Raw genomic sequence first — 16,842 nt, 5'->3', positions numbered from 1 at the left:
AGACTTTTTCGTGATGCAGGGTTCATGCCGTGAACGCATTCCAGTTGAGTTTCATTTTGCGATGGAAGTGTATCTGATTATAGATGTGTCATTCGATGTCAAAAAAAAGTCTTGACCTTCAAGTAATGCAGGCGCTTAGCCTCACAGGTGAGCCATTTAAATAATGGGTCACATACGATATATTCTACCCAATTTGCACGCCGTACGACACCAAATTGCCTGAATCTCGTCTGCTCCATGTATACTCGAACTCGACGGGTGCACCACTTATTTGCGCGGTGCAAAAAAACCTACTGGGCCACGGTACAACACCCCAAAAATGCAAACCCAACGCCGCTCTCTCCGCTTTTCAGACATTGCACCGATTGTCCTGGAACTGCAACCCATGGTCTGCCTTTTTTGCCTTCTGCCTTCTTAATCTTTCCTATCGGTCGAGCAAGCCATGATGGTGGGGGATTTGTACCTTTATCGGCTGTGCAGGCTAGCACCAGCGGCCTACAAATAGAGCCACATTATCCCACCTTTTCTACTTTCACGCTTAGAAGTTGTAGCCTCAGGCTGAAAACTTATCTTTAACCTTTTGCCTCATATCTATCTCTCCACCACCATGCTATTCTATGATATCGAATGGATCAACAGCTGCACGACTATCAATGCAATTTTTTTTGCTCTCGCCGCATCTCTTGTTGATACGTTTCACTTGCAAGAGATTGCAATGACTTCAGTACGTTGGAATCACCTGTCCTGAAAAGCGACATTTCTCTCTCTTTCGTTGGCTTCTTGCGAGTGAATTGTGTTAGAGTTGGAGTTTCGTCCTCTGTTTTCAGTCGTTGTTCACCAACGCTGAGCGTACTTTCTAACAAATTGTGCAGAGTTCGTTTTGTGGTGCAAGGAACTACAACTGACAATTTTTCTTGTATTTTTCCTGTCTCCACGTAGATGCAAGCTCCCGCTTTGGGGACAAATGCATAGACAAGTGCATATTTTCGCTCTCTATCTACTCTTCTATTGTAAGTCTGCCATTTCGCTATGCTTCTTGTTCTAATACTACTACTACCTATTATTCATCGGAAGCATGAGGGGTACCCAACTTCCCAAGCGTGACGTGACGTTCACGTGACAGAAGTAAGATTGCTGTGTTGGCCTTGACACTGCCATTGCCAGCGGAACAGGTATGGCCCTAACTTCTATTATCAAACTATTAATATCATTATGGCGTTGGCAGTCATATGAACAACCAACGCCGGCCAACCAATGTGGCTTGGCTGCCATTCCCATGGCCATGATGGCCTGCAGCCATGGCCCCAGACATGTGTCTCGCTATGCCATTTTGCGCTTAGCGCTCAACCCATCATGGAAGCCAGCCATGCCGCGTGACCCGCATGTGTCAATGAAGGCCAGCCTCATCGATAGTAGAATGGTGAGTGGCATTAAAGGCATGTAATCCTGTGTTTCACTGTGACTTTCTCCATTACACTGTCAATTAGCGATGAACCAGGACATGTAACTCCAAATAGGCGTGCGACAATGAGCAATATATGGTCATTTTTTTTTACGAAATCTTGGCCTTGCGCAGGCTAGTCGGATCATTCCCTCGGCCAACTCGTAACTTGGCCTTGGAAATCCGATATATCCCCAACCCCACAATCAACAGCCAAGGAGGGCAGATTTTGATCGGGACGCAATCGGCCAAGCTAAACTTACACATTATTGGGTGAGTCATATCTATGGCCAGGTTACACGTTCTAATCAAGGCATTGGTTGGGCCATCGGAAGAGAAGCCAATCACTTCACGTAGGCCAGCCAACCAGCCATTCCATCTGATATGGCTACTATGGGCAGATATAAAGTCTCTCTTGGCAGGTATCCGTACTTCAGATACACAGTCAAAGAATGTCGACCAACACACTCCACCTCGTTTCCTTCTGGCAAGATGCGCTGAAAATTCTTGCAATGTCACTCAAGTATGAATACTTATACTCTCAGAATAACTTGGTCTTACATCCTTTTCAGGCTGCACGCGGCTGAAAGACAGGGACAATCAAATGCCTGCCCTTGCTATCCTATAGTGCAACACTTAGTGCTGGACCAATTACCCAAGTTAATCCATCACTGGTTCGTGTGATTGCCCGCCTATCCGAACGTGCTTACGGAGGGGTTCATTGCAGTTTGTCTCCTCATGTAACTCAACGTCATGAATGTCCTTCGGTCATTGCCGATGAATGGACACTGTGCGGGGACTCCGATTGGAACATGTTCAACACAACAACGAGCATCATGGAGGCGCCCTTTGCATTTGACTCGGAGTTGTCCAGCTTTAGTGATATATCTCCTATCGAGTCCGATCTCATTCCCCAGCCCCTTTCAAACATTGCTCTTGATCCAGACAACAGCATGGATGCCTCTTATCCTAGCGAGTCTGGCCATTTGGAAGGTTGCAACCTCAACTCGGAACCTTTCTTCGATTTTTCCAATGGTCTCTCTCCAGAGCTTTCCATGACCCCCTCTATGGATGACGCTCTATCCCAGACGTGGAGTTCCTATCCTCTCCCGCAGTCGCCTGATGCATCATCTTTTGATGGGAGTTCATCTTGCTATGATGCACAGTGCCAGTGGGGATATGAGCACACCCACGATCTTCACATAGAACCACCATCATACGACATACAACCTCACGCACAGAACTCCAGCGATATCTATCCATCTAGTTTTTGTAGCGGATCTGATCTTCATTCGCCTACACCGCCGTGGTCAGAGGAGACAAAGCGCGACTGTACGTCATTGATGGATAATACGGACGACATTCCAAGCTTATGTCGCTGGGATGGTGGGTCCTGCTTCTCACTTCTGACTACCGACAAGTCCGAAGTGACGAAGCACCTCCAACTACTCCACGGTATAAAACCTGGCGGCGACAAAGTCAGGATGCCGTGCCAGTGGGAGGGCTGCGGAAAGGAGATGAAGAAAGAGAGTATACCACGGCACATCGTTGCGGTTCATCTGAGCAACAAAACGGAATGCGGTAGTTGTGGGAAGCAGTTTGCTCGGTTAGATTCTAAGCTGCGCCACCTAAAGAATTCAAAACGAGAGGAGTGCAGAGAATCCGAATCTGATGATAGTCGTGCCAAACGCCGTCGTCTGTCGTTGCCATGATTTTCCCATTATACGTTTCTTGCAGCCTTATTATGCGCCGGCGCAGGACAGTGCCGCTACACATGTATGCTCGTTTTTGTCACTTCAGTCAGATGTTGGATGTACGAATTACCGAACCTATGCTTTCCAGTACACTGCCACGTCGAAGCAAGGGAATGACTTGAGTTGTAGGGGTCAAATTCAGGCCTTGGAATGTGGCTGAGTGGGGTCAAAACTTTAATCCCATAAATTAATGGTCGATACCACAACGAAACTCGAGTAAAAATACAATTTCCAGTACAAATAGCGTAGATCAACTAATTAGTAGGAGTATATAGTAGGACACACTTCACGATTACCGATAACGAACAGGAGCTATAGGGAGATGCATGCGGGGCCGGAACACAAAACGATGAGGATATCACTGTAAGATAACACCGAAGGACTGCATTAGATGCAAATAACGTTTTGTAAAGCCGACCAACCCCCTTCAAGGTGTGCTGTGTCAATCACTAATGATCCGTCTTTGTACTTAACGATGGCTTTCGCATGCTGGCAGCCTGATTTTTCGAGAGAATGCCTTCGAAAGGCATCCTCGCGCGAAAGCGAAGCTTCACACGTCGAGCAGACCCATCGTACTCCAAGGTGTGAGAGTATGTGACGGGTGAGGTTTCCTGGTTTCATATGAGCATCGAGACACCCCATCCAACGACACGTAATTTGCTGCGTGTCCTCGCTCGTGGCACTTGTGTTGATATCATGATGACGCTGGAGATGTTTGGAAACCTCCTTGTGATCCACAGCAATGTGGATCGTGCAGCCGTCCCACTCACACGGGTGCACTGTGACCCTGGCGTCACGGTCACGTAGGATATCCCGGTCAATGAGGATGGGACTCGACATGTTATACTCCTCGAGCATATCATGGACCATGATGGTTTCAGACGAACTAAAATAATTAACAGTGAGCCAAAAAGAAATGTCAAAGAATGTCGCCACTAACCGAACTGTGTTCATATCGGATCAGGGAGGTGTTGGTTTCTGTGTCTTCTGGGTTCTGCAGATGGGTTGCTTTTATTGTCTGCTTTCTGGCGCTGTGCCCCACCGCAGCTCGACAAGAGGCACGAGTGTTGGCTATAATCGCCAGATTTCCACTGAGCTATCGGGTTTGTGACATCCCGTTACATTGGTGGTGGAAGAGACAGGTTGTTACGCGCTGTGTCGTTGCAACATTCAAACAGGCAAGTTGAATGGACGATAATCACTTCTGATCTGCCAATGTTACTACCCCAGAGCGGATCAACACAAGCAAACCGGGAAATAAATATTTCACGTTGGACGGTTTTCTGAAACGAATTCTGTATGATGAGCGTCAGATTGGAAACCTTCGTGGCACCGGCGGGTAGATCAATTTTTGATCCGTCTATTGGGGATGGGATTAGCAACCACCCGACTGACACGTCCCTTAAAATTTCACTGACAACAGCTAAGATTCCCAGGTCCAGTAGGCGGAACGACTAGCTGCAGATACAGGAAACAGACCTAGACAAATCGCCTGTCTCCTAAACGAGCAACTGTAAGCACGCATCATAGGAAAAATAACGTATGCATATCATATCTTGCGTATGTGTGTTATGATATCTCGGAGGAGCCAAGTGTACCGAGGTAAACGGGATGGTGGAGGGACCTGAATTCAGTACGAGGCTGGCGACCTGTGATAACAGGGATATCAAGAAATGCATCAATCGGACACGGAATAGACCGATGAAGGCCAGACCCGACAAGTGACTACCAGTAACGAGGTGGTGTCCGACGTAATAGTGTGAATTGACAAGAACTGGCGATAACATTTCCCTCACTCCAATTCCAGATCCGTTGCACTGTGGAGACAAACAAGTGTTGTTCTACTTCCAGTGAAAGTATCGTAGTAACTTGTCCATGGCAGCGCAGCTTTGAGTAAGGCGAAGATCCAATGAACTGCACCAAACCATAAATGTAATGCTGAGCGGTGCCAGTACCGCAAACCATGCCATTATGCGATCCCGCGGAAGCCCGTGTGATTGTATTTGGATGTGCTTCCATCGTGGAAGGCAGCACATGGTGGATATACGCTACGTCCCAGCATATTAGCGCTTGGTGTTGACGGCAGAAAGATTCGATAGTCGTTTCAGATCGCTTGAATTCCTGTGCTGAGCGCTGAGTATGTGGAACGCCGACGACAGAAGTATCGGATTAGATTCAGAGGGTTCTACAGCAGATGTGATAGGTTGCTATGAAAATAATGGGCTGGCCTGAGGCATGATGCATGATGCATGTGCATGAACTAGGGGGAGAGTTTGACAACGAGGCAAGAACAATAGTCACGTGGTACAGGCCAAGTCCGCACAGCATTACATACTTACTAACACGTGCACTCGCCTTGTCGTATTCGCCCAAAATTATTTTACGAAATGCGGTGCCGCAGCGGACGGAGGAAAATATTCCACGATAGTCCAATTACACCAGAATTCTGAACTTAGTACGATACGATACTTGGAGGCAACCGTTGAACTCTCGCGAAAGGACTCAAGCATGAGTGAAGGTCTTGTGTGAGAAAGTGCGCAAAGCTCAGGCATGATCTTATGCTAGTCGGCAGTATGAATGATACCCTCCAACTTGGAAGGAAGTTCGTCTGTCATTAGTGGGATTATATCAGACGGCTCAAGATGGTGACAAGTAGGAACGTGTGTCCTTGACCAGGTGTACACTGGGTCACGACCGCATGGATGGTGGTAAACTGTGGGAGTTTGGACCCGGGGCCGTGCTACTTGCGCAAAAACCACATCATGATCATGCGGTTCGAATACTTTATCTCTCTCCTAGATGCGGCCGCTCATCTATGGGCTAGGGACGGCCTTTTGATTGGTAGAGGAGCCTTAATCTCAGCTTGTCTGAATTTGCTATTAAACGCATCTCGGAGTCTCTTTTGGAAAAAGCGCTCTTGGATTCAACCGCCCCTTCCGGCATGATTTTGCCTGCCGCTGTTCTTCTTGGTCTCGCGCTCCGCGGTGCTGCTTGCACAGGCGATCACTTGCAGGCTCGTGATGCCCATGCTCATGGACATTTAAACAAGCGCGAGTACCCGCAGGTTCCAATCACACCTCCCTACCGACCTCTCGTCTGGGGAGATTTCAATGTGATTCACACCACCGATACTCATGGTTGGTTACTCGGACACCAAAAGCTGTCATTCCCTGAACCAGACTATAGGTGAGTGTTTAGAGAAACTAATTTGAGGCACAACTCAACCGCGTCACTTTGCGCGTATTGTAGTGGGGACCTTGGAGATTTTGCTAGTTTCGTGACGCATATGAAGAATATCGCCATCGTTCGTCCACCAGTCTGGATCCTGACTTTGTTGTATATATTTCCTATTGCAGGAAAAGGATGTCGACCTACTTTTGGTTGACTCGGGGGATCTACACGACGGTATGTATCGATCTGGCATTTGTCAAGGACACTATCCAATACACCTTTCAGGAACTGGGCTATCTGATGGTTACCCTCCTGGTGGTGTCGACGCGCACGAGGTCTGTTGTTTTATTGCTGTTACGGTCTCAAAATTAATCCCTTCCACGTGTCTTCAAAAGTCAAACAAGTTTCTTGAACGCCTTCCATACGATGTCATGGCTATCGGAAAGTGAGTATCGAGTCCTGGCCCTCTCCCTATCTGCCTCCCGTTGATATCGGGTTGAACTGACAAGGTTACTTTTATAGCCATGAACTATACATCTATGCGAATACATATGATATGTGGGTTCTGAACATTCTGAGCAAGATTCGGTTTGACTGACAATATTTTTTTTGCATCTTATTTGGTTTCCTTTGCGATATCTATGTTTAATCCAATCACCACCTTCTGTTCGATGCTGCACAAACATGGCCTATATTTGCAAAATGGACTAACCTCCTCTCAGGTACACGAACTTTGTCCCTCATCTTGATGGGCGGTACTTGTCCTCCAATGTCAACATCACTATTTTCAACTCGGATGGCGAGCCTGAGAGTGTGCCAGTTGGCAGTAAGATCAAATTTCAAATAGTTTGACTACGCTTCAAGTCTTTTCCGCAGATCGCTACACCAAGTTCACCACAAGGAAGTAAGAGATCCTATGAATTCAAGGTGGGACTTTATTGATTCAGTGTAACAGAGGTCGTCGCATCACTTCTCTTGGAGTCCTATATGATTTCACTGGGAATGATGTGAACACGACTGTACAAACTGTGGCTGATATGGTCAATGAGCAATGGGTACGTTATCCCAGGCGTCTAGGTGATCCAAAGCAGATTCTGATCAATTTCACAGTTCGCCGAGGCCATCGCGGAAGAACCTGACGTGTTTGTACTTATTGGGTAGGTTGATCTGATGATTTCTGAAAAAATATTTTTAACGTGATCTCAGACACATGCCAGTTTCTTATGACAACTGTAGGCCAACTACAGCAATTGTAAGGTTTGATGATACGATGAATTGGTTTTTCTAGGGCCTACTGTCTTTAACGCTGTTCGTGCTGTGCACCCTTTGACGCCCATCCTAATCTTTGGAGGTGGAGGCCACCCATTTAATGTTTTCAACTGACTTTCTCACCGCGGACTTAGGACATAGCCACATTCGTGACTGTCAACAGTATGATGGTCGTTCTATGGCTCTCGAGAGCGGACGCTACATGGAAACAATCGGTATGTGAGCGTCAAAGATCAGTTGGTGCAGCATCTTACATTCTTTTAGGCTGGATGAGTACATTGTTTAACGAAAACAATATTTCCAAGATCTGACCCAGGAACTCAGGCGCGGACCTTGAAACTGCCATGGGCAACGCCAACAACATTTCTTTCACAAGGAGGTATTTGGACCAGAACCGTGTGACTTACGAGGTAAAGTGTGGTATCAGTTTCGCAATGATGTACTAATCCACGTGCCACAATCAGTACCACACCCAAATGTCAAACCAAACGTTTGACACCGCCTACGGACGCTCGATCACTGACGGCCTCCAGGCGCTTGCGGTCAGTTTTGATTTATCCTATCTCTACGGAACAGCCCCACAAGATTATACCATCAACCAGTGGGTACTCCGTATATATCGCACAAGTTACCAGTTCAATCATATGCTAGGAACCCATATCCTTCCAACGAATCCATTCTATCTCTTTTTATTGCAGATGTAAGACCTGACTTTTCAGAAACCTCAATTATTAACGCCATTGTCAGGCTGTCCCATACGCTCTCTCTATTAACAACACGCGTGATTCCATCCCAGCCATATTTATCACTAATTCGGGATCTCTACGCTTCAATGTCTTGCAGGGGCCATTCACAAAGAACGATCAGCTCACCGCCTCGCCATTCACGGATTCATTCTTGTATATCTCCAACATATCATTTGGCATCGCAAACCAGGTCCTTCCAGCTTTGAACAATGCGGGCGCGAGCGAGAAACGGAAGCGAGATGAAATCGAAAAGGAACTTTGGAGCCGTGGGGTTGTTGACACTCGGTACAGAGCCTGGTTAGAGGAGATGGATCGGCGTGCTGGACTGGGTAGACGAGAAGCAATGGCAGGCAATTTGACGCTTGGATATGTCACGACCGATGTAAGTAACCCTTCCTCGCACTCGCTCTGACATGCTCACAGCAGTGACTTAGTCATGTCCTGGTGCTGGGGACGACACGCTGCACTTGGCGTTGCCCTACTATTCGGTTCCAGACTATATCGGCTCGAACCCCCCTAATGCGACAGACGATACGGTTATTGATCTTATCTTCGTTGACTTCATTGAAGCAGAAGTTCTTACCATTCTCAACAGCTTGCAGAATGCGCAGAACTACACAACCGCTGATGTTTCGCTGTACAGTCCGACACTGGCTGACGCAGCACTGGGTCTGTATGCTCAGGCTGCGTGGAACTAACTGAATGGCTAGTAGTATGCGTAGTATGCTGTGATCGTATTTTATCTCTTCTCCACAATCATCTGGCACCTGCTAGAATACATTCTGAGTCAACAACATTTGGGTTAGATATCAAGAGGCCTTGAACATTTCATGCCAACACCTAGTATTCAGTACTTAGTCTCGGCGTCACTGTAAGTATCAAGCGTGCGCCGAAGACGTCTGATCCTCGTGCTTTGAAGTCGAAACAGTGGCACCACATTCAGTTTGCATTCTATCGTTCATCTACGATCTGTACAGACAGCATTATGTTGCAAGAAAGCAGTTACATACGTCGTACCTGAAGGGGGCATCCCGGATGAAGCTTCTCATGCGCCTTCGGGATAATTCTGCAACATACGCCTGAACTCCTGTGCCAGGATTCTCGTCTTAAAACTCAAGAGTGCATAGCGGGACGGGTGATGTCACGCCATCGATACATCCCATGTGAGGGAAAAAATGTGAGATCGTCTCTCATACGATCTCCGTCGTTAATCCAGCATTGAAGCTTAAATGCATCAAGATGAGCCTAGTCTCGAGAGAAGGTCCTGGCGTAGTGACCACATTGGATCTTTCGCAAATTGGAAGATGATGCTTACCAGTGGCGAACAAACGCTGTAATCCCAGCGGAAATATATCCAGGCGAGTAAAATGTGAAACTTTATTTGTGGGGTGAGACGTGTCCCTCAAGTGTCCAAGTGGGAAGCAAGGGCGGGAGAGGAAGGACACATTTTAATGCACACTTTGATAAGCCCGAACGCCAACCTCTACCGCCACAACACATTCCGAGCACTGAGGACGAGTTGCATGTTGTTGGAATTTGACAGAAATTGACAGGTCAGGGAATTGTAGCAAGACTTGAGAGATAATCATGGGAGGCTTCCCATAGAAGGCGCGCACAAGCTGTTGCATGTCTCTTATAGCGATATCGTATCGGTGCAATGGTTTGTCGGTGGTTGGAAGTCGCTCCGTACCTAAACCTCATCGGGCAGGTATATCTAGAACTTCTGCTTCTGATTAGAAATGAAGAAAAGGTTGATGACAGGATTGCTATGAGACGGGAACTGGGGCGAGTTGATGGTCCAGCGAGATTTTCCATGAAGATATTTGTGCCGGTTTTGATACGAAGTATGGGCGTGCTAGTATATTAATAATTAGACTCATTGACCAACCTGAACTTGGTAATTGATCGATAGTCGTCTTCGCGAAATGAGAGAGTTGGTGTAGTCGATTTTAAAGTGGCGTGGCAAGCAAAACCCATTGATCAAACCACGGAAGTGTATTTGCATTCCGCACAGCATTTGTTCGTGTTGATGATACTTCAGTCTGGCCCATACACATATCCCGAAACTACCTTGGAACTACTGTACCTGCGATTAATCCACCAGACAAAATCTCGAGCATGTTGGCTGTAGAGATTGCGCACTCGTGACACAGTGGCCGCCGCCTATATATTGCGAGTGTCCGTTTGGCAGGGTAAATTTTGGGGCGTACGATGAGATGATGTCGGCAAAGTTCAGCATGTAGTATTCATCACGAGGCATTTGCATTTCAAATGTATGTAGGGATGTTTCCAGCAGGTATTTACTACTATTTGTATAGTACCTAAGCCGATTATGGATACTGTTTATGATCCCGACGAACTCAGCTCAACCCAATATTTGACCTGTAGATAACTTGAACGCGGGCGGCTCCATCTATCAAGGGACCGACTACTAGATTACGGGACGAACAGGGACTCAAACTCACCACTAAATCCACTTGGGGTCTCATCGGGGGCTGGCCAGTCGTAACGCGACGCTGACTCGGACGGGCAACATGAGCTCGGTTCGTAGTTCGTACTGACATCTCGCTTCGAGATGGATTTTTATCATGTACGTTGAATGATTCTGACTAGCAATAACAGGTGTGTTTACCTTGAGGACTCTAATCTTGGAAGAAATACTGTCCTGGAATGAAGCATCAGGCCGCCTCCTTCATAACGCTGCCGAAGTGAAGGCTTGAAAAGAGTTTCACCGTCAAGTACCTGCACGTTCAAGTTGTTCCACTTGGACAGGATCGCACCAAGAGTAGCACGACAACGTACTAGTGCGTCCGAAATGATCCTCCTATATACTAGAAGGCACGACTTCCTTCTAGTCTGATTCTCGCGTAGTTGAAAATTGCAATCACAATGTTATTCATCCATTAGATTACACTCGATCAAGGAAACGCGTTAGAACTTTATAAAGGGTATAAGTGACGACTACATAATAAGCATAACACTACGACAATGAGGGTGAGATCCATATAACTTTAAAACCCGAGAATCTAATTAGTATATGGATACGGAAATGAATGGACTACACAAGTATGTGTGTCGATAGATATCAATAAGTTATGAGACGGGCTCTATCATGAGGTTTGAGAACGGGGTATACGAGCCCTAGCATCTAAGTGGAAATTAAAGAAAGAAAGACAAAAGGAAGGTCGGCATATCATGAAGTGATTAGGTAGAACGGCTGTGATAAATAGAATTTTGGGTCTGCGCGTCCGCGACATGTCTTTTCTTTGCGGGGTGTTCGTAGGTTGAGACCTTCAGCGTAATAACCCCGGTACCGTGGACAGGGGTTATCCGCATCCGCTGGCAATCTGATCTCGCGTTTGCGTGACTTCTCCTACACGCATCTTCACGCGCATATTCGACGTTGCAGGCGGTACATTTTATTTTGTAGCCGATATGCGTGACGAGGTGACGAGCGATGCTGGTACCTTTCATAGCGGTGCGCTTTTTTGAGGTACATCCGTCCCAGAGACAAGCGGTATCTCCTTCACCACCCGTGAAACCATGAAACCTAGCGAGATGATCTGTGACGCTGGCCTGATCACCTTCGATATGCATACCACATGGGGAGTGACTCTTGTCCCATTGGCATTCGTAAACATGCAGGAAAGGTCGTTCTCTCATCCGCACGACAGTCTCGTCGACTAAGCAGTTATCACAATCCACCTTTTTTGGTACTGGTTGTTGATGACGAGATGGCTCCACGACGGCAGTGACCTTAGCGTGCTGTGCACGGAGATGCACAGGTGGCTGAGCACCATGCGGTGCTGCGACTGTAAGATTAATCCTGGATTCTGAGCGGGAATCGCATGCCTGAGGCGGTGCAGCTATTGTAGTGTCCCGATCTGTAAGGTCAGAATCCGAGGACCTTCTCCTCAATCGTTTCCCCAGGACTCCGGTACGCGGGGGATCTGCGGAATAAGGGCGCGGTGGTAGGTGTGTAGGAATGTGATGTGATAACCGAGATAACCCAGCGGTATCACCGAAGCTGTTAAGCTGCTCGCTTTCTTGAGCGTTCAACTGAGGCAAATGAGAGACGCCGACTGTCTCTTCTTGTGCGGTGAGGGAAGAAGATCCAGGAAACAAGTCGGTAAGAGGGAAAGGCACTGCGCGCAAAGGATATGGGGGACGATTGCGTGGTTCAGGATGCTGGCAGATCCAAGGAGGACGCGTGCTGTCAAAACTATCCAGAGAAAAGGGAGGCGATGTAGGATGCGTCATTTCGCTGTTATCGTCGGTGGTTAAATAGGAATGATCGAAGGTGGTGTCCAGGGATAGTGCGTCATACTGATAGCCCTGACCTGCGGTCCTTGAGAAGCTTCCAGACTCGATGGGTTGGTTCCCATTGCTTCATAGAGCATCAGTAAAGAATTGGAATAAATTTAGCAACGTATGACTTACGAACACTGTTCTACAGGTGCCAGGGCTATCTCTTGAGAAGGATATGTTGAATCATATAGCAGGAGCTGATGGTTTGTGTCACATGCAATGGACGGATCTGGGAAGCGGTGTTCCTGATAGACATGAGCAGATGACGTATTGTGGATCGCGAAGCAGGGGCAGGTAGGGATGCAACTCTCGGACATATTTGGAAATGGAAGTAGCGGAGAAATGGAATGTGTGTGTTGTAGACTTGTATTAAAGGACTGATGTATTGGACAACTGCGGTGCCGAGCCATCGTGATTTAATACGCTGTATAATGACGATAGCTGTTGCTAATAATCACCTTGTGGAACTGACGTCATCTAGATTTCGCGCTGCATCCGCCTGATTGCGTGGCAGAAAGGCTTCCTGTTTCGCAAGAGTGCGATCCCGTGAAACGACGCTGGTCGTCGTCGTCGAACGCTGTAGTAAGACTGTCTGAGGACCCAAGGCATCTCTACAGTGCAATGAATGACGTCAAATATATACTCGACAGTGACGCCTATCAACGCACCTGATGGAGAAGGTGGAATAATCTAGACCCATCGCCGGGTTCTGTGAAAAGAAGGAGGTGACAAGAAGCAGGGAAATGAAGCTTCTATATAGCTACTCGTTTGAAAGCTGTGTGAACCCCATGATGAACTCCAGTTTATATCTTGCACCGTGCCTCGAACACACCCCTCGGGGAGTATGAAAGGTTCATAAGGCCAGCCGCATGCTTCCACAGCACGATCAGGCTGACGGGACAGGTGAGGCGAGAAAAACCTAAGGGTGTCAAGCGCTCCAACCACGCTGATAGGTGTCAACTAGGCAGTGTTGTGACCTTTGGCACTGAACTTAGCGCTCGTAAACGCACCTAAATGACTGCAAAGCACAGCGGTCCAACACTCCGATGCACAGCATTTGCGGCGACGATAAGGGACGTTCGAATACACTCGATATTGAGTATTGTGGTAGCTCCACTGGTCGTGCGATGATACATCAGGTCTGCCACTTTGTAAGTATGTTCTGAAACAGAAGTGACACGAAAAACCGCAATCTGATTGGGGATGCGACATATCACTTGCAGATAACCACGCGCCCTTTGAACCAGCTGAGAAAACGTCATTTGACTGATGGGATGTGAACATGTTTGCAGCAATGCACATCAAATATTGCGGGGCGGCCGAAGTTGGAATATGAGTCGCGCCCATGGCTATAAGCACACATATTCGGACACTTGCGGGACGGCTTTAGTAATAGCTGCATCAATTTCAGGGAAATCCCGCACCACGATGCAAGATGAGTCACTGTTGACCAAGACGTGTTTTTCATTTCGCATAACCAAAGTGTGAGGTGGTGGAGGAACAAGACGTCTTCACCCGACCAGTGGTACCCGCTACAAGCGGATTGGGTCATTTGGCTCAGCTGTATTTCAAATTGAGATAACGACAAGCCGTCCAAGAGACAGCCAAGGCGAGTAAGGGATTGCGTGACCTAAACGTCCTCAAGTCTGTAGACATCATATGCAACCTCTTCGTATGGATGAACCTGAAGGCCAAATGTCAGGACGCTCACGTCCAATTTTATGAAAAACATATCTTGCCGCTTTCAAATGACTGATCGCATCCTTGAGTTGTACTTTATCGCCTTGGTCATTAACCACAATTTCTACCCTATCCTCATCCACGTATTCGAGCTTGCCAGGCTCTCCAGTGAGAGGTCGAGCGCCTGGTCCTGGCTTGAACTGCCCTATGGATGACCTCAGACAGGTTGTCCAGACGTAATCAATTGACAGCCACTGCCTCAGCAAGACTCACCGACTCCAGGAGTGATGAACGCGCATTCCTCATACTGACCAATCTTACCGAGTACATTTGGGCATTGTTTGAACAGCATGCTCAGGATCGCCTCGGTATGAGTTTTTGGCGTAAAAAATACAAGCTTAAACCGGAGTGACATCATCAAAGTTGAAAATTTTAGGGTTTTCTCGGAGGTCGCAGACGAAATGAAACACGTCTAACGCCAGTAGGTGGCACTAGTGTAGTCTGTCTTAGAGTCAATGTCATAATTTCCTTTTTTGACGTTAGTACATTATTCGGATGCTTTCCACAAGTGGTCAGTATTAACGATTTGTTGGCCACGTCGATGAAGGTTGGACTCATCTACTGTAACAGAGCAAGGCTAACTTTGTGTCTCATTTTTGAAGATGAATCTGTCATTATATAGTGTAAACGCGTTCCTCATCTTAGACGCTGAAGGACATCGTGTCCTTGCCAAGTACTACCGACCCAAAGGTCATCCTCAGGGCGAGTCCAAGGAACTTTTGACATTGAAGGACCAACGAGCATTTGAAAAGGGCCTGTGGCAGAAAACAAAAAAGCCTGGAGGTGCGTAGCTGCATGTGCAACAGCAAAACCTACTCACAGCTAGATGCATACACTTTCAGCCGATATCATACTCTACGACGGTCGTCTTGCAGTCTTCCGACATACATTAGACCTCATCTTCTACATCATCGGCGGTGCAACAGAGAACGAAATCATGCTTTACTCTGCTCTCACTGCGTTCTCTGACGCTGTACATTTGCTGTTGCGGAATCAAGTTGAGAAGCGGGCTGTGCTGGAGAACCTCGACATGGTTCTTTTGTGCCTAGATGAAACAATCGATGATGGGTAAAGCGTTTTTTTGATTAATGATCCAACCCATACTCACCGCCGTCTTCACAGAATTATTGTGGAAACGGATTCGACGACAATCGCATCCAGAGTTAGTCGACCAAAGGCCGACACAACTGAGATTGTAATCAATGAGCAGACGATTATGAATGCGTATCAAACTGTCAGGGAAAAGGTCCAGCAGAGGATACAACAGCTGTAGATCCATCTTTTGTACTTTCCTTCTCCATCATAGAACATTCGCATTTTGCGGTGACCCTTAGGCTTGCCTGACCGAGCTTGGAAGCAGATTGCACAAGAAACGCTATAAAATAGTGACTGTTATGATAGCAGTAAAAAAAAGAACCATGGCATTGTATCACATATGACATAAGAATGATGGGGAGATGATTGGTACAACAAAAGAATGCCCTAACTGATGATACATAGTGGTTCAGAATCCATACCGGATGGCAACCGTCTGCAGTAACCGCATCTAACCATACACCGTTAACTCTTGACTCTTACATTTGGCTTTACCCCTCGATCCGATTTGGGGTCTGCGTAAGCCCGTCCCCTGCTTCTATTGAAGTCTTCATATGCTCTAGATCCTACAAATCGACTCTCCGACGATTGACAGGAGGCGATGTCTCGTGTTTCACGGAACACTCAGACATCCATTGGTATCGCCTCAGGCCTGAAGAAGCGCAGAACTGCAGGGGAACTCAATGACCCGACCAAAAACCGATTTAAGTGCGACTAACCTTCACCGCCCAACCCCAGCGTAGGCGATGTATTCATATACAGCTGCGCTGGATGCAGCAACGGCAGTCAAAGCCGCTGCGATCTTTCGTAGCGTTGATACCGATTCAGTGGAGAGGCTGAAATCGGGGTGCTCGTAAATGGCGTATGGACGCATGATGGTTTGTATGTTCAAGGATTGTCGGGAGCGTCAAGGGTCAACGTTCGAGTATTGATGAACCACAAGAGCTGTAACGATTTCAAGATAAGGTAAAGTGCGAAGCTACGAAGTTACTACAGATAACTCACCAAGAAGTGGGCCTTTAATACTTCGAGATGTCACCGGAGCCGACTTCGGGTGAAGACAAATGCGATGACCGTTATCCTTGCTCGGATAGAATTGAACCAGAGCCGATGATATGAAGCGCTGAGCCTTATAAGTATGTCAATCTCTCCCAATATACACAATTTCCACTGCCATGTTTCAGCATGGTTCCTGGGCTGGGAAATAACCGTCATAACCGGCTTATTCGAGGCGCTGGCAAAGAATGAGCATTCTGCAGTTTGACATAAACAGCTGGTGCAAATGATCATGAGACAAAGGACAACTCATCGTTACCCC

The 16,842-nt window shown here is 47.2% G+C and overlaps 7 protein-coding genes across 7 annotated transcripts; 3 read left to right on the top strand and 4 right to left on the bottom strand.

The window, feature by feature from the left end:
* The first annotated feature begins 1,662 nt into the window (after positions 1 to 1,662).
* Positions 1,663 to 3,368, top strand: EDB93DRAFT_610824 (uncharacterized protein). The gene is made up of 4 exons (XM_041456857.1): positions 1,663 to 1,714; positions 1,777 to 1,964; positions 2,014 to 2,115; positions 2,169 to 3,368. Exons 2-4 carry the CDS (start codon positions 1,894 to 1,896, stop codon positions 3,151 to 3,153), a joined length of 1,158 nt encoding a protein of 385 aa, XP_041305750.1. The 5' UTR covers positions 1,663 to 1,714; positions 1,777 to 1,893; the 3' UTR covers positions 3,154 to 3,368.
* On the bottom strand, positions 3,368 to 4,505 carry EDB93DRAFT_610834 (uncharacterized protein). The gene is made up of 2 exons (XM_041456858.1): positions 4,136 to 4,505; positions 3,368 to 4,081 (listed from the first exon to the last, which is right to left on the bottom strand). The coding sequence occupies exons 1-2, from the start codon at positions 4,147 to 4,149 to the stop codon at positions 3,583 to 3,585; spliced, it is 513 nt and encodes a 170-aa protein (XP_041305749.1). The 5' UTR covers positions 4,150 to 4,505; the 3' UTR covers positions 3,368 to 3,582.
* Positions 4,506 to 6,136: 1,631 nt separating this feature from the next.
* EDB93DRAFT_1241606 (Metallo-dependent phosphatase-like protein) lies at positions 6,137 to 9,079 on the top strand (the record flags this gene model as incomplete). The annotated part of the gene is made up of 19 exons (XM_041451898.1): positions 6,137 to 6,154; positions 6,245 to 6,381; positions 6,445 to 6,499; positions 6,552 to 6,600; positions 6,652 to 6,701; positions 6,762 to 6,811; positions 6,889 to 6,924; positions 7,089 to 7,192; positions 7,243 to 7,270; positions 7,322 to 7,421; positions 7,477 to 7,523; positions 7,573 to 7,598; positions 7,655 to 7,717; positions 7,770 to 7,854; positions 7,952 to 8,045; positions 8,100 to 8,236; positions 8,287 to 8,335; positions 8,383 to 8,763; positions 8,816 to 9,079. The coding sequence occupies 19 exons, from the start codon at positions 6,137 to 6,139 to the stop codon at positions 9,077 to 9,079; spliced, it is 1,773 nt and encodes a 590-aa protein (XP_041305748.1).
* A 2,683-nt stretch (positions 9,080 to 11,762) lies between these two features.
* EDB93DRAFT_1049477 (uncharacterized protein) lies at positions 11,763 to 12,026 on the bottom strand (the record flags this gene model as incomplete). Its single annotated transcript, XM_041444659.1, has 1 exon — positions 11,763 to 12,026. A coding segment is annotated over one exon (264 nt), but the record flags the coding sequence as incomplete, so codon positions are not given.
* Positions 12,027 to 12,111: 85 nt separating this feature from the next.
* EDB93DRAFT_610622 (uncharacterized protein) lies at positions 12,112 to 13,386 on the bottom strand. The gene is made up of 4 exons (XM_041456856.1): positions 13,358 to 13,386; positions 12,822 to 13,300; positions 12,301 to 12,768; positions 12,112 to 12,214 (listed from the first exon to the last, which is right to left on the bottom strand). Exons 2-4 carry the CDS (start codon positions 13,097 to 13,099, stop codon positions 12,202 to 12,204), a joined length of 759 nt encoding a protein of 252 aa, XP_041305746.1. The 5' UTR covers positions 13,100 to 13,300; positions 13,358 to 13,386; the 3' UTR covers positions 12,112 to 12,201.
* A 933-nt stretch (positions 13,387 to 14,319) lies between these two features.
* EDB93DRAFT_1241605 (GTP cyclohydrolase 1 type 2/Nif3) lies at positions 14,320 to 14,784 on the bottom strand (the record flags this gene model as incomplete). Its single annotated transcript, XM_041451897.1, has 3 exons — positions 14,320 to 14,373; positions 14,429 to 14,574; positions 14,643 to 14,784. The coding sequence occupies 3 exons, from the start codon at positions 14,782 to 14,784 to the stop codon at positions 14,320 to 14,322; spliced, it is 342 nt and encodes a 113-aa protein (XP_041305745.1).
* A 142-nt stretch (positions 14,785 to 14,926) lies between these two features.
* EDB93DRAFT_1158148 (Longin-like domain-containing protein) lies at positions 14,927 to 15,774 on the top strand. The gene is made up of 4 exons (XM_041449951.1): positions 14,927 to 14,976; positions 15,032 to 15,212; positions 15,272 to 15,497; positions 15,552 to 15,774. Exons 1-4 carry the CDS (start codon positions 14,971 to 14,973, stop codon positions 15,700 to 15,702), a joined length of 564 nt encoding a protein of 187 aa, XP_041305744.1. The 5' UTR covers positions 14,927 to 14,970; the 3' UTR covers positions 15,703 to 15,774.
* The last annotated feature ends 1,068 nt before the right edge of the window (positions 15,775 to 16,842 follow it).

The sequence above is a fragment of the Suillus bovinus genome, assembly GCF_016758785.1.
Source record: "Suillus bovinus strain UH-Sbo-P2 chromosome Unknown EDB93scaffold_45, whole genome shotgun sequence".
In the NCBI taxonomy this organism is placed as follows: Eukaryota; Fungi; Basidiomycota; class Agaricomycetes; order Boletales; family Suillaceae; genus Suillus; species Suillus bovinus.
The sequence above is the reverse complement of the archived record's forward strand: the minus strand, read 5'-3'. Positions and strand labels throughout refer to the sequence as shown.